Consider the following 27,045-nt stretch of genomic DNA (forward strand, 5'->3'; position numbering starts at 1 on the left):
TATATAATTGGGTTTTAAGACGAGTTATAGTTCTATTGTTGCTTGTCAGCACTGTTTCAATTTAATAATTCTGTTAGTAAAAGAGTGCTGGAAAATAAACTGATTCTTAACTGTTCACAGTCGGGCATGTTAAGTATTTTGCTGTGGAGATGAGGTTGAAGTGTTTCTCATTTGTTCAAGTATTCCTAATTTATTTTTAATGTTAGTTTACTAGATTAGAAGAATAATAGGCAACATCAGGGCTTATTTAGAGGACTTTTGCCTTAAACTTTTTTCTGTTCTCTTACAGTGACAATCATAGGAGGCATCGTATTTTTGGCATTTGCATTTTCTGCACTATTTATAAGTCCTGATTCTGGTTTTTAACATGATACTGTTCATTTATATTTAGTCTAAGATAGGTGAACTATGTACATAGTGTATATTATAACTAAAAGTGATGGAAAATACTGTATTTTGTAGCATTGATTTGTGAGTTTGACCCATTTAATGAAGTATTATGTCCAAGAGAAATAATCACTGATTCTATTTGCAAAATGGATTTTTAAAAAAAAAAAAAAAAAAACAACTGATATCTAAGTGTGGATTTTTTTCTTTTCTCCAGCTTAATTATGTGAATATGGTCTCCTTTTCTTGGCCGGGGTGAGGTGAGGGTAGTATATAGAGAGCCATTGTTCGGCAGGGGGCCTGCCACTTGATTCTCTTTCAGCACTGACCCCTTTGCAAGGACTATGAGTTTTGTCCTGAGTAACTGAGGTGTTTTACGACGTTTGTTTGCCTTAAAATTTTTCCTGGGGGAAAGAATGAATTAATTTCTATCATCTATCTATCTATCTATCTATCAATCATCTTTTAAAACATTTTCCTGAGCCAGTAAGCAGTGGTTTATCAGAATAATCAGAAGTCTTTTCAAAATTAGGTTTTTGGGGCTTCCCTGGTGGCACAGTGATTGAGAGTCCGCCTGCCGATGCAGGGGACACGGGTTCGTGCCCCGGTCCGGGAGGATCCCACATGCCGCGGAGCGGCTGGGCCCGTGAGCCATGGCCGCTGAGCCTGCGCTCCGCAACGGGAGAGGCCACAACAGTGAGAGGCCTGTGTATCGCAAAAAAAAAAAAAAAAAAAAAAAATAGGGTTTTTGTTTGTATGTTTTTTTTAAGAGCAAGGGAAATGTATTACTGTTAATAACATGACAAGAATTGTCTGCCAGGTCCATTCTTCCTCTTTTTTTCAATTGGGTAGGAAACCCAATATAATAACAGTCAGTCAATATTTGACCATGTGGAATTACCAAATTAAAAGAGAATACTGTGAGTGTATTCATATTTTTTCTATATTGAGTAAACAATGTAACAAAGATACAACATAAATAAAAAGGTGATATGACCAGTGCTTGTTTTTCCTTGTGTGTTATGCAAGTTCATAACTTTCTAATTTAGCAAATCATTAATATTTATAGACCAGTTTCTAAAGCTGATATAAAAAACAGTAGCCAAGCACTGTTCTAAAGCACTGTCTTAACCTTCACACAGTTCTGTGAGGGAGTAGCTACTAATAAAAAGTTAAAAAAAAAAAAAAAAAAAAGGGTTAACTCATCCAGGGTTACATGGTAGAGCAGGGAGTCAAGCCAGACAGTTTACTTCTAGAGACCATAGTCACCGATTACGGTGAAGGGCACCTCATGTTATCATGGCAACTTCAGTAATCACTGTCATTTAAGTAAGTCTCTTCTAACTTGAGTACTAACTGTTCCGTCCAAGCAGCATAACTGTTTTCTCCCAGCCTCATAGGCTCTATTACCATATGCAATAACGCTGCCATCAGAAGCCTCTAGAGACCTGAAGGGACAGTTCTACAGAAACTCCCACATGTTCCTTGTGTGAAGCAATAGCAGACCCAGAGCAAGTCAGGTTTACTGAGCTACTACAAAGTTCACAATGTACAGTCATTTGTAACTTGAACAGATTGTGAAATAATCTCGTTAATCACCCAGCATTCTCAATACAGCAATCATTCTGCGGTAGTAACCATTACTGTGAGGAGATCTAAAAGTGTCAGTTAAAAAGCAGCAGTTCACATATTTCTGAAAAAGTCAGTCAGTCATTTTTAGAAACTTTTAAGGAGTTCTCTACCATGAAAAGTGTGTGTTACAGCGTAAAGAAACCACAACGTCCATGAGTTAAGATAAAGCACTTCAAAGAAATCTCAGGTTAAATCCTGAAACTACCCCAGAATTCTCTGGAGTTAAATACCCCTAATACTGCCTTAGGTTATTACAAACAGAATAAGTGAGGAATTGCATTATTTCTTTTCCAAGAATAGAGAGGATACTTCCTTGTTAGAAAGTAGCTGGTACCGTCATAGCCCACACCTGGAAGTGCAGGCCGCCTGGTCCCAGCACCAGCTTAACGGCGAATAACAGCGAAGCTTTCTGAGGCACCACAATCTTGTAACAGGACACAACTACTCAGAGAATTTGGCAGGTCAGACCTTAGCTACAAGGTAAAAATTGCTAATGCAGTTACACTCCATTGCTGAATAAAAGAGAGGAAAAAATGTCATTGGTAGTGCTTTTAAAATATTTAATATTCTTTAAAATCCAAAATAATGTGATTCTTACAAGTTATGTGCCACATAAAGCAGGTGTTATTTCTTTGAGAAATGCAGGTGATACTGGAAAACAGCACTGAGGTATTTTTTATTTTTAAAACTGAATAAGGAAACAAAGTCTGAATCTAATTAATTTTACATTTATAAAAAAACTCAATGCTACTGCTTGGCTCTTTTGCTATAATTTTAGGTTCTGAATACAAGAGTATGGGAAAGAGCATTATAATAGTACATATAGTTTTTAAAAACTGTGCACATCATAACCTGGAAAGATGATTATACAGCAAGAGGCCTGAGTGGAGGTAGGCTAATAACACTTTACCTGTTCTCAAAGGACAGCTTTGAGAAACAAGTGTGACCAATTGTAACACCAAATTAAAATGGCAATATTTAAATAAGTAACAAAATGATCCGCATTTTATATAATACTGAATTTCCAAACATAGCTCATGAAAATCAGCAGAGAACCTATTATAGCACCGTTGGAACCGTTCCTTATCCCATTGTGCTTCTGTGTAATTTAGGATTAGGGCTGAAGATATTCCTTGGAAAATGTCAGTCTTGTTTTTGTAAATCAATCTGGATTTCAATGAAATGTTTGCTTTAGGAAAAAAAAGGTATTCTTAGCCATTTATAGCTCCACCCTTTCAGAAGGAAGAATGACAGGCTATATCTAATTTTAATTTAAAACCAAGAACCAAGCAGTAAGGACACATCAATGTCAAGAGTAGTACACTAAGAACCACACAGAACGTTAGAAAGAATTTGGTGTGTGTTTTTACAATTACCAACTGATGTTAAATTAACAATTAAAAATGTACAGAGATAAAACTTTTTTTTTTTTTTTTTTGCACTAACTGGTTTCAATACAGCACTGAATTTAACTCGTCTTTGGGCTTCAGTCTTTACATAGAATGAATGTGCACGTGCCATACTGAGCACCTTCCCCAACTTACACCATGATAAACCAGATCTCAGAGTAATTCTAGGATGATCTAAATTACAGCTGTTCTGGCTGACATCTATAAAGGAAAAGGACATTTCCTGGCCAAATATCCTTTTCTTTTTGCTTGATGGTGATTGTCCGGTTACATGATACATCAATTCTGAAGATAAATAACAGAGCTTTCCTAACATTTGAACTCTTTAGTATTGGTACAACCATTGCCAGCAGTGAATCTGTACCAGTGTAGGCCAACTCAAAATACACATCATAAAACATCTGAATGTAGTTTTTAAAGCAATGTCACCGTTTGTTTCCTCAGAAACTAAAAAGCATACATTTAAAAACATCGTATCTCCAATTTAACCCTTAGAGTCAAGAAACATTTTTCATATCATTAAATCCAACTGGTGGTTGACCTCCTTTAATTACCATTCTCTAAGGGATCCCAAAAGCTAGAGCGTGCTCGGGACCTGGGCTGTGGGACTCAAGAACTACTCTGGGAGCCCTAAGGTGGGGAATTCTGTTCCAATACAGACCAGCAAGAAGTATCCTCAAATTTCTAGGCCTCAAATGTTCAAACACTGCTTTATTGGACAATGCTGTGTATGGAGGTTTGGTGTGGCTTTGTTTTTAAAGGACCAAGCAACATTACACTATATAAACACAGGAAATATTTTTTGTAGAAGAGTTTGCAGTATTCCACCTATATTTAAGGACTTTAGATGGATTTTAATATGGATATGATAGTGACGGCCATTAGAAGGTGCTGACCGTTTTAATAACATTTTCCCAAACAGGCAGCGCGTGTTTTGGGTTCTGTCATACTGGCGTTTGGCTGTGTTGGGGAAGTTATCATATTAAATAAAAGTGCCCATAAAATAGAAAAGGCAGCAAGTGAAACTAGAAAAACGTTGGAGCTATATGAAGCGGATTTGAAAGGAGTTACCTTTACTGTTTCCTATCTAAGTTGAGAACAGCGGGGAAGCACAGGGGCATCTGGACTGGGGCTCCACTGCTGTCCTGAAGTGGAACAGGTTCCAATCGCCATGAAGAGGCGTCGCGAGGGCTAAGGACTGCACCCCAGATAGGAAGAGCCAGTCCTCCACATAGAAGATTACAAGGCAAAACAAAACAAACCACGATTAAATACGCTGTGAAATCACTCTGATGAGAAAACAGAACACAAAGATATTTAAAAATATAAATAAATACATTTAGCCATTTTTATTCAAGAAACCCAGAGAACTGCTTTCAAAGCAATTGCTTCTTTAAAAACCGCTTTCTAAATTCTCCCATAAATACTATTTTGATTGTCACTTAATGCAGCACCTCAGTATTTGCTGGTGGTGGTGATGGACTTTCACTTAATACCTCTTCATAAACTATTTCACTAAAGAACGTTTCCCTAGGAAAACTCAGGCAGCTTACAAAATATTGTTAAATACTCAAAAACAGAACCTGCAAAGTATTATTTTATTTAACAAAAACAAGGAATGTAGTGTTAAATTATGACATGGGGGAAAAGTATGCAAAACAGTCACATGGAAAGAAAGTTTTAATTTTTAATATCCACGTTTGCTTAATTTCTTGTGAGCTGTTCAATACTGTCTCAAACATCCTGAATTAATAACTGTACCAACAAAATTCATCCCCAGTGTTTCCACAGGAGACATTAAAATATGACCAAGCTACTATTTTTTTTTCCTTTTCTTCAACCAAAGTAGTCTTTCTCAGTCCTTTCTGTGCAAAAATATTACAAGAGCAATTCAAATGGAAACACTGAAATGACATGCCAACATTTCAGAGCACATTTAAAACACCCAGAATAATTCTTGAAATTACTGTATTCTAAAATATGACTACCAATCACTTTTAGGTTAGTTCTATACATCTATTCACACTGATGCAATTCTCCTAGACCTCTGAAAATAAACAGGCTCATTGGTCTCTTTTGGTGTCCACACATTAGGCAAGATAGGTTTACAATAGTGTCTAAATGGAGCTAGGCATCCACAGTCTCTTGACTCCACCACATTCAAAACAAAAGTCAAAGTTCATTTGGCTACCATGAAATCACTCCCATAAACCTACTATGGTTCACTGGATCTAAACATTTCTCAGAAATGTGTCATTTAAAAATTTCACCTAAGTGATGATTCGGGGATCCTTTAGAAATGGTAATATCTAAGATAATAAACTTTATCAAAATGAGTAATTGCAATAAAGTGCTTGTTACCTTTCAAAATGATGCTTTTAGACTGTGGTGTGTTGTCTGCAAAGTGTGTGCTATTCCTATATAAAGGATCCCCAGGCATGAGAGTTGGGTCTTCTCACCTGTCTCAGAAAGCAGCAGCACTATCTCTTGGTAGGCTGACAATAGGCACGTTACCCATGCGGATGAGGCTAAGCTAGAGCTATGGCAAAAGGGGAAGTAAATTAGAAAAGGGGGGAGGCATGTGAAGGGTTCCTATTATATTCATAGTTATATACAAATATATTAAATATGCTATAAAAATAGTCAACTCTTTTCCTTTGCAATTACTTCAGAAGCTCCTTTTGGAAGAATGCTCACCCACCCCAAACAAAAGACTCTTTTCCTCCAATCACTATAAAATGGCAGGTGCCTTTGTGCTGTTTCTTTTCCTCTGTTTAAAAATTCCAATCAGCTTATTCCTGGCTAGACTCACTCAGCAATAATAATATCCAGTGTTTATACCTTCCAACGCTGACTCCCGAGGGACTAAGAACAGGGTCGCAGACATTGGAAAGGTTATAGACTTGAATGAGTTTTACACAAATGTTTGTCAACAAACTTTCAATTACCAGAGAAATATAGGAAAAGAAAAAAAGCAGAAATGAGCAATACCAGAGCAAAATGCTATTTGCAGTCCACTTTAAAAAAAAAAAAATAGGCTACCTCAATGTCGTGGAGACATCTTAAACCACGTTGAGTAACTTCCAGTTTAAAATAATTTTCACCTGTCTGTGTAGAGCCGGCAAATAGAGTACTATTTTAAGGGGCCCCTTCCTAAGGCTTCTTGAACAAGGGCTCATCTCCCTTCAACAAGCAGTGCCCTTAACTAACTGCAAGCAGACCGCTTTAAGGCAATGACCAACAACCCAAGCACTTCTGAAGAATTACAACACGTTCACGAATCTACACTGAGAATTCTACAACAAACTGTTCAAAGTCACTGGCATCCTTTTATTACTAGTACATCCCTAAACCAGATTTACGTGACAAAGCAGAGCACAGGACTCAAATTACCCCCTCAACCTGGGACGGAGTTGGGAGACTGAACTGTAGTATTTACTCACACGCTACCCCCATCTTCCCCCATATTTGCTTTTCTCCCAATATTTTCACTCAAAAACTGAAGTGCTTTTGAGTGTCGTCTTGGTTCTGGTCTGACGCCACTCGTGGCAGCAACTTCATGAACGCTTACAGTCCTCACTGGTAGCTGTGAGAACAACAGTGACTCACCCGGTGCCACAGCAGTCCAAAGAAGATAACACCTAATGACTGCCACCCAGAATCAAGTGTTTTTTAAGAAAAACCGAGGATCTATGAGAGTAAAGCAGAGGGAAGATAAGATTTTTAAGTAGTTGAAAGGTGTTCCTATTTGGTATTTTTTCATGACTTAGATTTGGATTTTAATGAACAACTTTGGCTACAGAAATGAAGAACAGGCCACTGCTGAATCTTCATCAGAACGCTCAAGTCTCAATTCACGGAGGAGGGGACAGGGACTGCTCTGCAGCCCCAAGTTCCAGGGAAGCAGGAGGAGAACCAAGTTAAAGGAGGAGCTGAGAGGCAGTTACTAGCTCTTCTGATCCAACACTTCATTCTGACAGCAAAAGAAAAGCTGCTCCTTTACGTGTGGCAACCAATTCTAAGTAGGAAAAAAATGAGCTGTGAGGAACAGCAGGAATTATAAAGCAAAATCTTGTCTAATTTTCTTTCCCAAATATTTGTGAGGATGAAAAGATGCTTGAAGGGACTGGTGGAGGAGAATGTGCATAAACAGTCTACAGATTTACCTTGTGGCTTGTCTTACACTTTGCTTGTGTTAACCTAAGTACACAGTACTCACGGTTCACCATCTTTCTTTTTACATATGGGACTTAGAAAATAAACCTTAATATAACAGTTCATCATATCTTTTGTTTGCTAAATCTGTATCACTACATATTGCCAATAAATAAATGAGGCACAACTCAGATATATATGGAATGGCATGATAAGGTTAAGAAAGGCAATTTGAAAGGGGAAAAAAATACTGTTGCCATACTCTACAACGTCAGTGTTGTCCACGTGTACATATGCTCAAGTACACAGATATTCTGACATTTATTCTTGACATTCATGAGAAAGTCATGATCATTTAGCTAGAAGAGGAGCTCCTTGATATGTTAATTACTGATTGGCATCTAGTAACACTTCTTTTGTAGAAGGGTAGGTACCAAGTCTCTTTGGTTGTTTTCAGCATTAATTTTCTAGTTTATGTGTGGCCAGGCATGGTTTTCTACAGAAAGACAAAGTATATACCCCTTAAGGATGATAGCAAAGCTGAGAACAGAAAAGTCTTAAGAACTGACTGAGAGTTCCCCTGACTCCTTTATCTAGCAATTCTGTACTAGATTATTTTCATTGCTGAAATCTTTTCTATTTAACAACCTCAATTCTGTTACACATTTTCTTTTAAGGTCAATTTTGATTTATTATAGCTTGCTGTCTTCCCTCTCCTCAGTAATAATTTTTGATATTCTAATAAGATATTTTCCCATTAATTTTCCTTTGTTCTGTAGTTATAAATTTAATTACTAGTACCATAAAATCTATAAAATGCTTTTTTTTTAATGTACGTAATTCTGGTTGGAACTTACTACCTTTAGAATGTATTAACAAATGAAATCTTAGTTCATGTTTATGAAGCATGTGAGCTACAATATTCTACTGCTGTAGTGAAGGCAAAGCCAATTCCTACCCCTTCTTTTTTCTTCACAGGATTTTAAGATCACATTGAGCAAATATTTACTGGTTAATTACTAAATGACTACATAGCTTTAAGGAAAATGATGATTTAGCAAAACAACTTTGTGATCACATTAGTAACTCTGATGTATCATTAGGATGTCATCTTTTATTTCGAAATTATTTGTACCTCTAAACCAAGAGACTCAAAGCAGTCTTCATTAGAAACTTAATGGCACTGACACCCACATGCTATTAAAAATGTACCAAGATTTCAAAACTGCTACTGAAACCAGACGATGAGTTCAAGATGGTGAGTTATCACCTGAATCAAAATCAAGGCACAATGGGTTGTTTTTTTTTGTTTTTTTTTTTTTCCTCAAATAACCCTGAATCATTTCTGACTAAAAGAAGCATTGAAATTGTGGGGATAATAAAAAGGTTCCAACAAATCCTAAAAGTTAAAATTCCCACCAGTGAGAACGTTAAAAAGTGCCTAAAATATTTTGTGTGCAAATTCACTCCTATAACTGAAACATTCTTGAAATTACTTTCAGGCTTGTTAAAAACCATTTACACAACTATTTCCAACTATGAACTAGATCAAAATATGTGATCAAAACTCCCAACCATCTTAAAATAAAGCAGTGCAAATCCTATTTTCAAACATAATTGAAAAATAATGAAATGAGGGATATTTCTGAGTAACTTGAAAATCCTGTTTCAAATAATTTAACCTGAAAAAAAAGAAAATCCATTCCCAGCAGCACATCATACCTCACTGAACAAACTGTGACATCACAGCCAAAGTATGAACATAAAAAGACTTGTGCCCCGGAAGCTGAAGAGGACACTACTGTATGGTAAACAAAAGAGAGAAGAGGATGTGTTAGTTTGCACATGGCGTCAGAATCTAAGGAAACTACTCATACCTAAATGAGATAATGCTTTCATGCAGCATACAACATGTTTTGCTTTCTCTCCTTTTATCCAGACATATACATAATATTATTTTTACAGCGTCTGTACATAGAGAATTTAAACTCATACAACATTCTGAAATGAATTACTATTCCATCATTATCCGAAAAGGGAGAGGGGCTGGGGAAGGGGGCCTACTGAGTCTACTGGACTGTCTTCATGGCATCATTGTAAGCAAACCCCTGACATGGCAGTGGTGTATCCTCTGTAACACTTGAAAACAGGCACAGAACCACTCAAAGTTACTAACATTGTTAGTGCCTTTCTTATTCACTGGAGGTCACGTTTCATAGCTGAGTTTCTTAACATTTGGCAATATACTCTTTTTCCATCAAAAAATATCTGGGCAAGTAAAACACTGTCAGGATTGGCTATGGCCCTATGATCATCTCCTGCTGGCGGGTATTTAATGCACATCCGCAGCACGAGGCAGCATTTTCTCTGCTAACTAATTCCAGGAACTACAACACTCAATACTGCATCTCATGAAACCACTGGAACTTTTCACGCTATCCTCAGATCATCCGAGCAACTCTTTTATGGGCCACCCCCTTCCTCCCTTGAGGGCAGAAAGGAAGCGTGTGTGCTACTGTGGTTGAACCTTGGAAGGATCAGTCAAACTGTCAGTCCTGCGCCGATTCAGTTGCTGCTGTTGCTGAGACTGGTGTTGCTGGTGATGTGACTGAGGGAAAGTGCTCTGCTGTAGTGGAAATGCAGCAGAGAGGATAAGCTGAGTTGAAGGGTTCCCGTGGAGCAATCTAGAAGTCTAAAAAAACAAATGGATTATGCAACACTGCTTTACCCGCACTATACTCTCTACATTAAGATTTACTCAACTTTTCTACTCTCCGCAGGAACAAAATCTCTACATAAGTTTTGCTTTCTCATTTAAAAGTAATATTTTGGAAGACGCTAATGAGGATTTCCCTCTTCCTGAAAGTATTAACAGAATTTCATTTTTTAAAAGGAAACTGAGCTAGAGGTTTTATGGTACAGAAAGCAATCTATGCCCTGAGGCAAACCACACATATTCTTTCACTTTATATGTCCTAAAGACCACATTTTAAACGGATGATACAATTTCAGCATCGCTAAGAGCATATGAAACATGAACATTCTGAGGTCAAACAGACAACACCTTCTGCACAGGCTTTTTGATTGGTGAGAGCAGCAGTTCAGTGGCCAAGAGCATGGGCCCTGAGGTGCACTGCCTGGGTTCAAACTCTGGCTGCCCCATTTTACCCGATGTGTAACTTGGTCAAGCTATTTACATCTCTGGGCCTCAGTTTCTTCATTTACAAAATAAGGAGAATCACAGTACCTCCCACAATGGGTTTCTGTGAAGATTAAATTTTAACATTATTATTATTGAAAAGTACCATAAAAATGAGGGCAGGCAAAGTCAGAGACTTATGTCCTATAGGTAGCAGTATGATGTAACAAAGAAAAAGCAAAACAAAAAGCGAGCGGGCAATCTGAAGTCTGAAGCCCTGGCTGTGAGTTTTGCTCTGCTATTTATTAGCTGTGTGGCCTTGGGCAAATGTCAAGTCCATGAACTTCAGTTTCTTTTGCCTAATTGCTCCTTCTAGAGATATAAAGGAAACTAGCCAAAAGAAAGTGGAAGTCTTTCCTCACTACTGACAATACATCTTGATGCAGGGTTCATAATTTTAAACTGGAACTGTGATGGGTGATTTCTGCAGATGTATGTGAAGGACACCTGCACACGCACACAAAAGGACAGATCTTTGAAACTTTAAGGCCATTAAGCTTTGCTAAGGACCTGGAGACATTTTCTTTTTCCCTCTGTTATTAGGAAAAGCTTTTGTAAGATAAAGAACTCAGGATATTTATAAGCCTTACAGGGTTACAGCAGAGGTACACTTTGGAACTAGGTGTTATATAACCAGAAAAGACAAATTGTGTATTTCTATCTACATATGAGTGTATTTCTAAAGGGTATTGCCTATCTTATTTCTTTAGTGGTCCCACGTCTTTGGAATGTTTTTTTAGAAGTGGAAGAGAATGCTCATTCTTTTAAGAGCCCTCGTTCCCTGAGAGAAAACTGAGCTCTTAAGGCAAGTCTTCTCCCTTTCTAAGCTTTTGCTTAATTTTCATTGAATACATTTCCCCTAGAGAACAGTTTATAACTTATTATAAATTCTTGTCATTAATGCATTGGTAACAATAGCTAACCCAGTCACTAATGGCTGCACTGTAGGCTTAAGGTCTAAGGGGTTGTACGATTCTCAGAGATATTTAGGCAACTAACCTCTTTTAGTTGAGCACATCACCAAGTTCAGAATTATATTTGTACCAGAACACCAATGGCGATAAATTAACACTGTATTTATGTCTGAGCATACAGTATAACACTGAATCTTCTAATCATACCATATGCTGTATAACTTTAAAACTGATGATATGTACCTGGCATACATGGAATGGTATCCAGCACAAATCTAGGCTTAGCCTACATTCAAAATCGCTGGCCTTTTAGACCAGTAAGGAAAAAGCTGGATTTCCAGATGTCATAGTCTGCTACTGTGTACCCCCAATGAGGGTACTGAGGTCCAGAAATTTGTCCTGCTGACTTCTTTGCTGAGGATCCCGATCTAGGTGACTTTGTTCTGCACCCTTTAGATAAGTAGATTCTGTCTGATATACCCACATGAGATCTGTGTCTGCATTCTGGTTAATCTGAGTGTCTATTAATACATTTATCAAGACAGTGGTCATAAAATAAAGCTAGTTATGTGCCTTATACCATACTCAGTGATTTGCATGCTTCTTTTACCCATGAGATATTAACTACTAGATAGTAAATACTAGATATTAACTACTACCATGATATAATAACTACTAGTTATTAACTACTAACTACCATGAGATATTAACTACTAGCACCTCCATATTACAGGTGAGGAAACTGAATTTTAGCAAGTTGAGTAACCTCCAAAGTTCACACGGTATGTGGTACAGCAGTGACTCCATCTCAGCGCAGGCTATGCCTCCACAGTATATCTCCTCTGATGTTAATATATTACCAAAAAGTCACTATAAAATTTAATCCAATAAAATAATTTAAGATAATGCCTAATTTTTTAAAAAAAATCCCTTTCAACACCTCTGCCCTGTAAAGAGTACAGCTTGATGGGCCACTAGGAAAACAAGAGAACAGAGAAAGGTGCCTTTGCTTGAATTCCAGAAACTCTAGCCAGAGAGAGCTCTATGTAAAGTACCTTGATATGGGCAAGAAGCGGCCACTTACTCTATCCAGCAGTTCAGACAGTGGGGTATCTCCACGGCAAGGTTAAAGGTTTTCCAAAGACAGAACAAGAGAAGAAAAAATAGCCAACTGGGATAAGCGTTCTGTCTTTACATAAATTTAAGTCGTACAATGAGCCTTTATGGACTTCTCAGATCATTTTAAAAATGTTCCTTTAATCCCTAATTTCACTCCATAAAAGTAAACAGGTCTGGGACAGCTTCCCCACGGGGAGAATTACCTGTAAAAACTGCTGCGGCGGTTGAGCCAGCTGCGCCTGCGGTGGCTGCTGCACTGCAGGGAGTTGCTGCTCCTGGGAACTCTGCTGCTGCTGCTGCTGCTGCTGCTGCTGCTGCTGCTGCTGCTGCTGCTGCTGCTGCTGCTGCTGCGGGACCGGCAGTGTCTGTGACTGCGGTGGTTGTGGAGCAAAGGTAGGGTAGGCAGTCACCACCTGACCCATGAGCATAGCGCTGGGCACCACGACCGCCCCGCAGGCTACAGGAGCAGTTACTAACTTGGTCACAAGCTGCTGACCTTGAGAAAATCTGTTAGGAGGAAAGAACGGGAAAGGAAGTCAGAAGTACAAGGTATACATTATGAAAGGCGGTGGGCTGAACATTTCTCTAAGATAATACCCATAATATTGCCAATGAACTGATAGGGTATAACTCTAAGATAATCCCCTTTTAATACTGCCATACTAAAAGCTGTACGTTCCAATTTTGTTTCATGTTTTTAAAGATTCCCTTTGGGATATCAGTGAAACAAAAATGTGTAGAGCAAAATGAAGTGAACCCAAACAAAAATACAAAACTTTTTTTCGATATCCACATGCAAAAGAATGAAATTTGACCTTTACGTCATATATAAAAATTAACTCAAAACTGATTAAAGACCTAAACATAAATGTTGAAACCATGAAACTCTTGGAACAAAACATCGGGGGAAAGTTTCATGACACTGGATCGGGCAATGATTTCTTGGATATGACACTAAAAGCACAGACAACAAAAGAAAAAATAGATAAACTGTACAACAAAATTAAAAATGTTTATGTTTCAAAGGACACTATGAACAACACAGTGAAAGGGCACTCCACAGAGTGGGAGAAAATATTTGCAAATCATACATCTAATAAGGGGTTAATAACTAGAAAATATAAAGCAATCCTACAACGTAGCAACACACACACACTCTGATTAAAAAATGGCCAAGAGTCTTGAATAGATTATTTCTTCAAAGACGATATACAAATGGTCAATAAGCACTGAAAAGAGGTTCAACATCACTAATCATTAGGGAAATGCCCATCAAAACCACTAGGAGATACCACTTCATATCCATTAGGATGGCTACTATCAAACAAAGTGTTGACAAGGGTGTGGAGAAATTGGAACCTTTGTGCACTGTTGGTGGGAATGTAAAGTGGTTCATCCACTATGGAAAACAGTATGGTGTTTTTTCAAATATATTAAAAATGTAACTACCATATGATCCAGCAATTCTAATTCTGGACATATACTCAAAAGAACTGAAAACAGGGACTCAAATAAATACTTGTACACCCATGTTCATAGCACCTATTCAAAACAGTCAAAAGATGGATACAACCCAAGTGTTCATCAGTAGATGAATGGATCAAGAAAATGTGATACATACATTACAATGGAATATTATTTAGCCTTAAAAAGGAAGGAAATGCTGACACATATTATAACATGGATGAACCTGGAGGACATCATGCCAAGTGAAATGAGCCAGTTAGAAAAGACATATATTATGTGATTCCATTTATATGCGGTATCTAGAGTAGTCAAAGTCACAGACTTATGTGCTTAGAAAGTAGAATGGTGGTTCCCAGGAGCTAGGGGGACGAGAAGTGAGGAGTTACCGTCTGATGGACACAGATTTTCAGTCTGGGAAGAAGAAAACATTCTGGCGATTGAAGGTAGTGATTGTCACAATGGCGCGCATGCACTCACGTCAATGAACGGTACGTGTGAAAATGGTTAACACAGTAAGTATTATGTTATGTATATTCTACCACAATAAAAAAAAAATTTAACCTGTTAAAAATATCAACTTTTTTCTTTTTATAAAATTACTAGGTACTTGGGAGGTAGGTATATGTGAGACATGATTTTGCTAATGAAAATAAACTTTAATCAAAATAAAGCAGTCATAAGGGAATTTTTAAAAAACTCTCTAGGTTTACAGGTGTTTACATGGCAAGCTGTATCTTATAAACATAATTCAAAACTAAATGACATCCTAACAGTACATAAAAATACACTCAATTTATAAATTTATCAAGGAGCAGAGTACCCACTGTGTTACAATTCACTAATATTCCCTCCCACCCACCTTCCTTCTTCCACAGTCTTTAACAAAAGGACAACAACAAAAAGCGATGCCTCTTCAGGGAACAATATTCTTTCTATCTGCCTTTTCTGTGAGATGAAGTTAGTTTCCAACACTCGTCATCACGGTGAGGAAACTGAGACATGACTCTACCGTCGATTTAGCATGACACAGCTGCAATTACAAACTGTTCAAAGCACATAACTACGATTAAACTTAGCACATATACATACTTTATATGCTCCACAAGACAAAATAAATCTATTCTGAATCCATTCCAAATCTCAAAAATAAAATACTGTATATTATATACTTCAGGACCAAATGCATTATTTAATGCAAAAACATATATAGTAAAAAATTTACCTATAAAGCACGCACAAAGAAACAAATAACATTACCAACTGGCTTAATCATAGAAATGCTAAGCACTAATTTCTCTGTAATCTAAAAAGTAATTCGTATCTGAATTGTCCAACTGCCCACTGGTAAACTATGAGACTACCTCATCCCTCTCTGGCACTAAAAGAGTCTGCAATCTACTTTGGCTTAACTTCTGTGGCTTTGTATACACTCCTACCTTTGCCTAGAACACCCTCCTGGACTCCCTGCCACATGCATATCCAAAGCCAAGCTCTTTAAGACTCAGGTCAAGTATCTCCTCCCTGAATCTTTCCCTAACCACACTCCTCTCTTCACCTGCTTGCCTCAACCCATAACACTGCTCACTTCCTCCTTTCTGAAGACCTAGTAAGGATTTACCACATCAAACAATACTGATTATTTACCTTTCTATGGCTTTGACTAGTCTGATCTTGGTCCTGGGATAAAGAATGCGCCATACTCATACAAGTAGGCACTCAAACGTTTGCTGAAGTATGGTTTTCCCCCTTCAAAAAACAGTTGTCTACAAATAATTGCTAAATTGTGTCCTCCCAAATGCATGTCAACATTCTACGTTAATGGATTTTCCCTCGGGCTTTAAAACTAGTTCTCTATATTTCTGTGGAGCATATTCATAATACTTCCTTTCAGAAGTCAAAGCTGAAAGCTGGACTTCTTTAACTTGAAGGAACTGAATTCCAAAGAGAAGAAATGAGTTTCTCTCTGCTCTTACTGCTTCTGCAATCCTGCAGCTTCTTTACTCTCTGGAAATTATTAACAGGACTTTAATAAAATCTATTACACAGTCTAATACAACAGCAAGGTTTTATTATAAAAGCAGCAGCCTACTTATATTGTACTAAAATTAGTAAAAAAAATAAAATGTATTTAAAATATCATTAAGACTAGAAATCCTATAGTTGTTGAAAGACTCCTTCCTAATATTTGAAAAGGGTATTTCTTCATAATATTTGTTTCTAAGTCAGCTATTTGGATGACTAAAATAAGTCACAGATGGCGGTTTTTCTAGAAGTGCCCACAGAACTTTAGCATAGTATATGTTAAAGCACGTGAGCTTTGAAATCAGACACCCAGGCTTGAATTCAGATACCCTTCTTCACTCCCTAACAGCTATAGACCCTTGACCAAATTATTAAAAACTCACTTTATTCTTACCTGGGAAATAAAAGACCCTAACACCTATTTTTTTTAAAAATAAAAATTAAATGAGATAATATATTTTGAGCATGTAGTACAGTACTTAACACAAATCAAGAAAGGTGAGCTACTCTTACTCCATAACACATATAAACTATGGTAGCAAACACCCTAACCACTGTTACTACACTGACAACTCACCAGCATCTGTACTGAAATGATAAAAGTTTTATAGTGATATAGACAAACCCTATTATAAAACTTGTGTAACAGTGTGCTGTAGAATTTGGATTCTACAATATTTGTTAGCACATTTCTGAACAAAACAAAACTTGTTGTTACTCTTTTATTATAAAGTCTGTAAACAATGGATACATTCTGTGTTTTTATTTCAAATTCAAGAGTTAGCAACAAATTAAAATCACGTTTTTAAAGATCAAAGTGTTGTTGCTGTTGTTGTTGTTTTTTTGTGGTACGCGGGCCTCTCACTGTTGTGGCCTCTCCCGTTGTGGAGCACAGGATCCGGACGCACAGGCTCAGCGGCCATGGCTCACGGGCCCAGCCGTTCCGCGGCACGTGGGATCTTCCCGGACCGGGGCACGAACCCGTGTCCCCTGCATCGGCAGGCGGACTCTCAACCACTGCGCCACCAGGGAAGCCGCAAAGTATTGCTTTTTAATCAAACAATTTACATCTTTGAAATGACTAACGAAATATGACCACTACCTTATCTGTCTGTCCTGAGTGAATGTAGTTACTGCAGCACTCTGGGAACTGTTCTGTGGCATACTAGATGGAATCTGGACCATGCTTCCGGCCGTCGGCTGAGAAATCACCATAGTGTTATACAGTGGGGCTGTAAGAGTGCTCTGTGTCTGACTGGGAGGAGATGTTTGCTGACTGTGCCCGCTCAGTACATTCTGTTGATTCTGCTAGGAAAGAGAAGATTTTACAGATAGATTATCTGAAAAAAATTTATTCAGGAAGTATGATTCTACTACTCATCATTCTAACAATAGCTGACATGACAGAAAAAGAAGTGGCAGAACATATTACTCTGGGAGAAATCAAGGAATAACTTGTAGTCATTGAGAATGAATTAGCCTTCAGTATCTTGCTGGAAGGTAAGCTATGACTTTTGAAAAGGAGCATGATCTTAACAGGGATGATATGAAATATACATGAAGAATTTCTTCAAACACCCAAAGTAGGTGACTGACATTACACATTTTTATATATTTCATTTGAAGTCTTGAGATTTATAATCACAGATGCACACCAATTACCAAAATTTCCTAGAATGTTGATTAAGCCATCACTGCCCTAACAATACAGTCTTCACCTATGGTAACATATGTCCTCGTCAGACACTTGCAAGTCAAAGTCTTTTTTTTGTTAACACACAGAACTAGTCCGTATGTTCATTTTAAGCAAACTGCAAAATTTTTAAATGTCAAAATACTGAAAGCATTCAATGTTCAACAATTAAGAACAATTTTGCTCAAAATATTTTAATTATCACTCTCAATACTATAGTTTCTATTACTAGTAAAGTTTTAAATATGGTAATGTTCAAGATGAAGCTTTTTGCTTTAGCAACACCATACATTTCAATCACTGAACACTCCACAGACCACTGTACTCGATAACGTTACCTGACTCGATGTACTTTGTAAAGTCTGCTGTTGTATCATGTGCTGAGTTGTGCCAATGTGTCCAGTATTCATTCCACTTTGAATTTGGTTAGTCTGAACAACTTGGCTAGGCATATTTATAGGTGCAAGCTGCTGGATATTAGATGAATTTCCAGAAGAAAGTTGAACAGAACCAAAATTCAATCCAGGGGTTGACTGTTGTAAAAACATCTTTAAAAATAAAGATTACATTGAAATGATCTTTTTAAGTTAAAAAGAATGAGAGCATTAAAAAAAAACAGCTAAAAATTAAGTTTAAAACGCAAGTAACAAGAAGACTAAGTCATTCTGAATGAACACTGAACAAAAAATAATTGCTGAGTAAAACATGATACTCATTTTCATTCTTTCAGTCACCCTAACCCTATCATGTTTCTAATTGTCAGAAAAAAAAGCGTTATAAATTTCAAAACCTCCACTTGTTTGACATTTTTACACGTTGGGGATTATTTCATCAGCTAGCGTTACCCTAACTCAGAGCTACTCAAAGGTCTGTGGACTGGCAGCTCTGCATCACTCATCATTTATAAGTCACAGCATTAGACAGAAGTAGCCTTCACTTAAAGTTTCCTTTGACCAAAGTCCTCGTCTCCTTGGACAGACATAACTTTAGAGTGGCCTTGTTGGTTGACCAAATGAGACTAATTTGAATCACACCTACTAGTATGTTTTTTAAAAAATGATTGATGATTGATTCATAAATTCTGTACCTACGTGTACCTAAAAGTCTATGTAAAGTATTTTGATGTTATGGGTTTAAAGCTTACTAAACATTAGCCTGCTAAAAGATGACTCTAATCTGGAGAAACAAGGATGCTGATGGAAACACTCTTAGGAATGAATCATCTTTAGAGACTGTTAATACAATCCTATTGAGTAAATAACCAATGAGTATTTATTGAACTAAACTGAGGAAATGTATCTTTTGCATCTCACTTTTAATTAAGAAAAGTCAATTTCCTTAAGAAGCCAAAATGCAAATAGCATGCTTTGCTTGAATTCAAATGTAATAACTTACCTGAAGCCCTTGACCATGGACCATTTGAAGCTGCTCTTGAATTTTTCTTAGTTCTTCTTGTTGCCGATGAATGTTTGCCTCTATCATCCGAGTCCGTTGCTCCAACTGGTCTTTCAGATGCTGCATGGCTCCTAACTGAGCTGAGAACTGAAACTTAAGTATTGTGGACGGAAAAAGTGCAACATAGTTTACAATCACTTCTCGTAACTGTAAAATGTGAAACACAAGCAGTACATCATGAGCTAAGAATGTTACGCCAGTTATTAATGTATCGCCTCTCAACTCCTAATTCACCTATCTTTGCTCGGCTTTGTGATACTGGAGCTGGACCCTACAAATGTATCTCCGTAGTCAGCAGGCACAGGCAGTCCTGTCAGTGACGATGCTGGAGGGATACTGCAAAGTGAGGTGCCTATCTTTCTGGTTCTGGTGCTTTTGCTTCTTGTTTTTATGCCAATGGGTAGCATCCTAGTGCGTGTCATCAGCGCTCCAGCAGGTGGCTTTCCAGCAAGTCTCACTGGCATCCTAGTGGGCAGCTCCCCAGCAAATGTTACTGGTACCCCAGCAAGTGGCTTCTTGCTCTCCAGCCCTAGTCTGTGGCACCTCCGTGAATGTGTGTACCATCCAGTGGCTACAAACACACCTGCCTAATGGGATCTGAGTCTCAGCCTGGCCTGGAAGAGCAGGAGTTCAGGAGGGTCGAGGGCGTCTTCCAAGTTGCTCCCCCTTGGCTACTCTCCCTTTCACTTACATTTAGTGGCTGGTCTCTACAGCTGTTTTCCCCGTATTCTTTTGAATTCTCTTAACTGCTTTCAGTAGCTAATCTCTGTTACCAGTAATTTGTTTTACTACCCCTGTTCAAATTTCTGGTCTAGCTTCTGACTAGATCTTGACTGATTACAAGATGAATCAATAACACTGGCTTTAGAAGACCTAGGTTCCTATTGCGGCACTACCACTTGCTAGAACAAGTCACTGAACTTCATTTCTACTCTTTAACACCTGAAAAAGTAGCCTGCACCTAGAGTTGTTCACATCAAACTGTCATCCCTAGAATGTCCTCTTTGTGCATTAGAAAGTTATAAAAGTTATAAAAAATCTGACATTAGAAAGTTGTAAAAGTCTGACAGATAACCAACCATGAAATTGTTCTCAGACAAGTACAAAACCTAGGCTTTTAAAGACTAAGCGATTATAAATGAATGCATGCATACATGAATGAAAGCATAGATATTCTACCTACAGAGTAAATAAGGTTTTCAATCTTACTTATTTCTCTGTTTCACCTGAGTTACAGGCAGCTTCTATTTACTACTGCTTGAAACTTAGTCACATTTGTTGATTCACCACTTAAGCTCGTTTACTTAATTCCAGGAATATTCTGCACAGGATACAGTGTAAGAGCAGAAAGAATTTCACTGTATTGGAAATCTGTCTTAATCTTAAAATAGTCTCCTACAATTCATGTAAAAGTGAGAAATGCCCCCCAAAAGCTTTTTTAGTCTATCTTCAAAAGTTTGTACTGAGAACACTGAATATTACTTTTCAAAGTATACGACTCTGACTTCTGAAGTTGACAATACCAGATCAAATCATACATTAGATTACACTAGGTGTGAGAAAACATTACAAGTTTAATACCCTCATGCCTTAATTTTTCATTATTTGAAATTTTATATTTATGTCATACAAATATATTTCATCCTAACTAAAGTTATTTATACCTTTAGGTAAACATTACATTGTCACCACTTAAAGGATTTCTATTAAACACAAATACGAAAATAAAAATAAACACAGAAAGCAGGAATAACGGGAAATAAAATCACAGAACTAAGAGGCAGAGTGCTTGGCTTCATCACTGAATGAAATACGAGATTCGAATACTTATTAACATTTTTGACATAGTCGATACTATTTATTTCATGAAAATATTCCTTTACAATGTTAAGAAATGCTTATTCAGTATCTTGAGATTAATGAACTAATAATACTGAAAATATGTCAAATATTTACATAAAAAATTCTGTTACCCTTCAGAATAAAAAGCTTTTGAGGACTCAGTGCTGATAAAAACTACTGCAACTCCAGATACTATTTAATAATACAGTGCTGTTATAAATACCTTACACAATTATATGTTGCTAAAAGTCAAGATTATGACATTTAGGTAATTTATGGCACTGCCAATATATTTGTACAAGTGTCATAATATATAATAGCTATAGTTTTATATATATATATATATATATAATTTAAATAACCACGTATGATAAGGGTATTTTCAGAAAAACATTGTTTTTACCTATTGCTAACTATCATTATTTGAAATTAAGATACTGTGAAGATATCTTTAACACCAAACAGAAACTTCTGGATTATTTTTAGCACAACCTAGTAGTATTTTTAACGTGTCGGAGGCACTGAATGAGTGCAGTCATAAATTACAAGTTGCGAAGTTATAATCAAAAGTGTCACTTTTGCAATACCTCTCCTTTGTCTTGCTAGTTTTTATATTTAAGCCTCCTCTGGGACTCAGTCCAAGTAACAATTCTTCCAGGAAGTTCTGTTTCACTTCCTCAGGCTGCATTAAGGGTCCATCTAATGTGCTCACATATCAAGACTTCGGACCCTGAGCATAGACTATAGTACATTGTATTGTAGTTAACTGTCCTTCCCTCTAGATGTAATAAAGTCTCTTAGTACAGATATATTTACTGCCAGCACCTGCAATATCTGATAATACAAGGAACTCAATAAATGTCCTGTATATAAACAAATGGATGAATATATGAATAAAATGACTCAATTCTTCCACTATCCATAAGAAGAACAAAATGAACAGCTACATTTCATCTTTAATATCTTTCTGCCTATACTGTTTCTCAATAGGGATTAAACAGGATAGTTTTTTGTTGTGCAAAACTGTCACACACCCTAAAAGACAATTAGCACCCCTGGTCCTTGCTGACTAAAGGGCCAGTGGTACCCCAATATCATTGACAATCAAAAAATCCCCAGATATTCTAAATGCCCACAGCTGAGATTTACTGCCCTGTAAGTATGTACTTTTAAAAATCTCTAGTAGCTTAAAAACAATTTATAATTTTAAAATACTTAACTGAAACAAACAGAAATACCTGGGACATGCCTTGTGGAACTGGTAAATTTGCAGCTTGAGACATCACTGGCTGTGTTAATGACTGACCAACAGACTGGGAATTTATGGACTAGAAGCAAAATAGAAAATAACACTGGGGTGACAATCACTCCCATAAATGAGTACTTCCACCAGAAATATCACCACGGCATCTTTATAACTGAATTACAATTAGCCTCATACTTTTTTAGCTGAGTATAGGCATGTCTTCCCCCTCTAAACTGGAAATGCCTATTCCCTATTTATCTTTTTGTCTTTCAAGGCACCTGCCACATTACCTTGCGTGGGCTCCCAATAAAAGCTGGCTGGACTTTACTGAAAGTGATTGGTATTTGAAATTAGATATAAAACGGCTCTGAATTATCAGTCTTCCATAATTGAAAAAAAAAAAAATCTAACCGTTTACCTGAAAAATAATCAAAAGGACTGGTATGTTTGACAACTACTTCACAGAAAAATAAAGATCTTGAGTAAGTGTTATGTATCGACAACTATTTTGAATTTCATAGAAAGGGATAATGAATAAATGAATTTCTGAAGATTTAGATGATGTTTTTTTCCCCTTTAATAAATCTTTATTCAGAAGAATACTACCTGTAGAGTTTACCTGACTACTAAATGATGACCTCCTTTGTGCCATCTTTTCATGAGCTGGTAAATGCTGTCTGGGAGGAGTGCTAGTATCCGTTGGGATCTTTGTAGGTGTAGCTAAGGTTGGTCAACAAAAACAGAATAGCATTAGTACTTTATAAAATATAATTTTCAAAGATCAATCTCAAAACGCATTTCAGCAAATAAAAGTGGTTTTTGAGTTATTTTTCTAAACTATTCAATAAAAGCGAAGTCTATGACAACAAGATGATTCATTTTAATCACTTTTTTAAGGACAAAGAAAATATCTGAAATAGGAAAACTCCAAATATAAAAATGGTTACTACTCCTATAACTCAATAGTAAAAAAAAAACTAATAACTCAATTAAAAAATGGCCTAAGGACTTGCACAGATATTTATCCAAAAAAGACATAGAGATGACCAGCCGATATATGAAATAATATTCAACGTCACTAATCAGGGAAATGCAAATCAAAACCACAATGAGATATCACCTCTACCTGTCAGGATGGCTATTATCAAAAATATCACACTGTAAATCAACTATACTTCAATTAAAAAAAAAACCAGCTTATAAACTGTTCAAAAAAAATCTGAAGACGTGTTGGTAAGAACGTGGAGAAACTGGAACCCTTGCACACCGTTGGTGGGGATGGGAAATGTCGCAGACACCGTAGAAACAGTATGGATGCTTCTCAAACAAATTAAAATTAGAACTACCATATATGATCTAAAAATCCCACTTCTGGGTATTTATGCAAAAGAATTGAGATCAGCATCTCAAAGAGATACTAGCATTCCAACGTTCACTGCAGCACTATTCATAATAGCCAAGGTACGGAAACAATCTAAATGTCTGTTGACAGATGAATGGATTAACAAAATGTGGTGTATACATACAGTGAAATACTACTATTCAACCTGGAAAAGGAAAGACGTTCTGCAATTTGGGACTTGGATGAACCTTGAGGCCATTATGCTAAGTGAAATAAGCCAGTGACAGAAAAAGACAAGTACTGCATGACTCCATTATATGAGGTATCTGAAATAGTCAAATTCATTGAATCAAAGAGCACAATGGTGACTGCCAAGGGCCAGGAGGCAGGGAATGGGGAATTATTAATTAACGGGCATAAAGTTTCAGATAAGCACAATGAATAAGCTCTAGATCTGCAGTACAACGTCATACCTATAGTCAACAATAATGTACTGTACACTTAAAAATTTAAGAGGGTAGATCTCATTTTAGGTGTTCTTACCACAGTAAAATAATTTGCTTTTTAAAAGGAAGAAATAGCTATAATAGGGAAAAAAATTTTTTCTATGATCTCAGAAATTTCTATATTTAACCTCTTTTGATGTTCTACCCACAATGTTGAGTAGTTCAGACAACCCCCTTTTTCATTATATATAGTTTTAATACTCTGAGAAACAAAGGTGCTAGACTCTTTTTAAAAAATTAAAAAGGATATTAATTTAATGACAATTATGTAAGTCTTCATAAAGACAAGATACACACAAAGCACTTTCAAAAAGCAAACTCAAAGAGCACTACTTACTGGCTCTACCAATAAAAAAGGAATTACTGTAATAGTTTTGCTTTCTTCTTGAGGGATGATTAAAAAATAACAAGACCAATATTACTACCTACATATTCTATAGGCTACTTTATAAACTTAACTCTTTGCTAGATGTGAGCAATGTGCCTCTTGCTCACTGAAAAGGCTAGTGTATTTCGGAAATGTAAACACTTATCATTTGAAAGTGGCAGTCGACGAAAAATGCTGATACCGGCAACATAAACAATTCGGAAGGACTCTCTTTAAAGGAAGTCTGCTTTCAGGCTGGGGTACTCACAGGAAGGGTCTGAGACTGCAGTGTGAGATGATTTTCTTGAACTCCGGGAGGAAGCAGAAGGAGTTGGGCTGTGATCAAACCTTTCCAATGCTTCCTTGAGACTGACTGTATTTATACGATTATCAGACCCAGAATCTTGGCTCTAAGGAGACAAGAGTAAAATAAATGTTTTCTTGTGGTTCAGTTCAGAGTTCCCAAATTAGCAATACTGCTTGCTAATTCCTCCTCCCCAAAATCAGTTTTTACCCCACAACAAGGGAAGTGTACCTGTGTAATATTAGGTAAAGAAATGAAAAAAAAAAATTTTTAATAGCCAGAAAGTTTTGGTTTCATTCTCTATTTAAAGAAACAACAGATGCAAAGGAATGAAGCTGGACTCTTACCTTATACCATATATAAAAGTTAACTCAAAGCGGATCAAAGATCTAAACGTTAAGAACTAAAACTATGAAACTTTTAGGAAAAAAAAAGGGAAAAGCTTTATAACATTCGATTGGGCAATGATTTCTTGGATATGACACTAAAAGCACAGGCAACAGAAGTGTATCAAAGGACACTACAAACAAAGTGGAAAAGCACCATGGAATGGGAGAAAACATTTGTAAGTCATTTATGTGATAAGGAATTAATACCCAGAATATATAAAGAGCTCCTACCACTCAACAGCAAACAAAAAAACCAAAAAACAAAACCCAAAAATACCTGCCACAAAAAATCCAGTTAAAAAATGGGCAAAAGTCTTGCAGAGACATTTCTCCAAAGAAGATATATAAGCAGCAAACACATGAAAAGATGCTTAATATCACTAATCATTAGGGAAATGCAAATCAAAACCAAGAAATACCACTTCAATCAAGATGGCTATTATAAAAAAAAAACAGAAAATAACCAGTGTTGGTGAGGATATGAAGAAATTGGAACCCTTGTGCAGTGCTGACAAGAATGTATAAAATAAAACAGTGCAGCTACTATGGAAAACCGTAACAACAGCTCCTCAGAAAATTAAATATAGAATTACCATATGATCCAGAAATTTCATTTCTGGGTATATCCTCAAAAGAATTGAAAGCAGGTACTCAAACACATATTTGTACAGCCATGTTCATAGCAGCATTAATCACAATAGCCAAAAGATGGATGCAACTCAAGTGTCCATTGATGGATGAATGAATAAACATAATGTGGTATATACATACGATGGAATATCACTCAGCCTTTAAAAGGAAATGCTGACACATGCTACAATATGGATGAACCTTGAGGACATTATGCCAAGTGAAATAAGCCAGTCACATACAGACAAATACTGTATGATTCCACTTACATGAGGTACCTATAGGAATCAAATTCACAGAGTCAGAAGTAGACTGGTGGCTGCCAGGGGCTGGAGGGAGGAGGGAATGGGGAGTTACTGTTTAATGGGTATGGAGTTTCAGTTTGGAAAGATGAAAAAGTTTTGGTGATGGATGGTGGCGATGCTTGCACAACAGTGTGAATGTACTTAATACCACTCGACTATATACTTAAAATAGGTTAAGATGGTAAATTTTGTTACATGTATTTCACCACATCAGAAAAAAGAAAAAGTGAAAAAAAAAAAAAAACCCAACAGAATTAAGATGACACTTAAGTTTACAGACAAGGCACTAAAAGCATCTTTGGAACTCTGCATTTGACTGCTCAAAATCTTCTTCACACCAACTCTGACCTTTCTCCAGAACTCAATATCCATATTGGTGATTCATCCAATATCCTGTCCTGGCCTCTCAGCTTTCTAGGAACTCCTCGTCTCCAAGAAACTTTTTCCTCTACTCTACCACGTTCAATCTCTACTCCTTGTCATTACCAGAAACTCTAGCACCTCTAAGAGCACAAATTAAAATCTAACTTTAAACCATCCCTGTCCTACCTAGCCTTCCAGCTCACTTGTTCCTTTGGAGACAATTATAGTCAACCTAAAATGACCGCCAACCTAAAAAAGATACTCAACACTAAGCAGAAACATTAAGTTTTCTAATGGGC

At 36.9% G+C, this 27,045-nt stretch overlaps 2 protein-coding genes across 14 annotated transcripts in view; one reads left to right on the forward strand and one right to left on the reverse strand.

Moving 5' to 3' along the window:
* The window catches only part of TMEM165 (transmembrane protein 165), a 26,067-nt gene extending 24,681 nt beyond the window's left edge, over positions 1–1,386 (forward strand). For all 4 annotated transcript variants that reach the window (XM_022563956.3, XM_089911946.1, XM_022563963.3 and 1 more), the window contains one exon: positions 290–1,386. In XM_022563956.3, the coding sequence (XP_022419664.1) occupies positions 290–366 (77 nt within the window). In that variant the 3' untranslated portion in view covers positions 367–1,386. The remainder of the gene's footprint in view (positions 1–289) is intronic.
* CLOCK (clock circadian regulator) overlaps positions 529–27,045 on the reverse strand; it is a 144,962-nt gene continuing 118,445 nt past the window's right edge. For 6 of the 10 annotated variants that reach the window (XM_089911942.1, XM_089911941.1, XM_089911939.1 and 3 more), the window contains 8 exons: positions 25,024–25,165; positions 23,160–23,260; positions 22,533–22,622; positions 19,393–19,545; positions 18,336–18,545; positions 17,407–17,612; positions 13,019–13,322; positions 529–10,275 (listed from right to left, as the gene is read on the reverse strand). In XM_089911942.1, the coding sequence (XP_089768068.1) occupies positions 10,096–10,275; positions 13,019–13,322; positions 17,407–17,612; positions 18,336–18,545; positions 19,393–19,545; positions 22,533–22,622; positions 23,160–23,260; positions 25,024–25,165 (1,386 nt within the window). In that variant the 3' untranslated portion in view covers positions 529–10,095. The remainder of the gene's footprint in view (positions 10,276–13,018; positions 13,323–17,406; positions 17,613–18,335; positions 18,546–19,392; positions 19,546–22,532; positions 22,623–23,159; positions 23,261–25,023; positions 25,166–27,045) is intronic. The other 4 variants (XR_016393289.1, XR_016393288.1, XM_089911943.1 and 1 more) reach the window with 4 other exon arrangements.

This window comes from Delphinapterus leucas, chromosome 5 (genome assembly GCF_059928025.1).
Source record: "Delphinapterus leucas isolate spDelLeu-1000000601 "Yukka" chromosome 5, BTC_Dleu_Yukka2, whole genome shotgun sequence".
Taxonomy (NCBI): domain Eukaryota; kingdom Metazoa; phylum Chordata; class Mammalia; order Artiodactyla; family Monodontidae; genus Delphinapterus; species Delphinapterus leucas.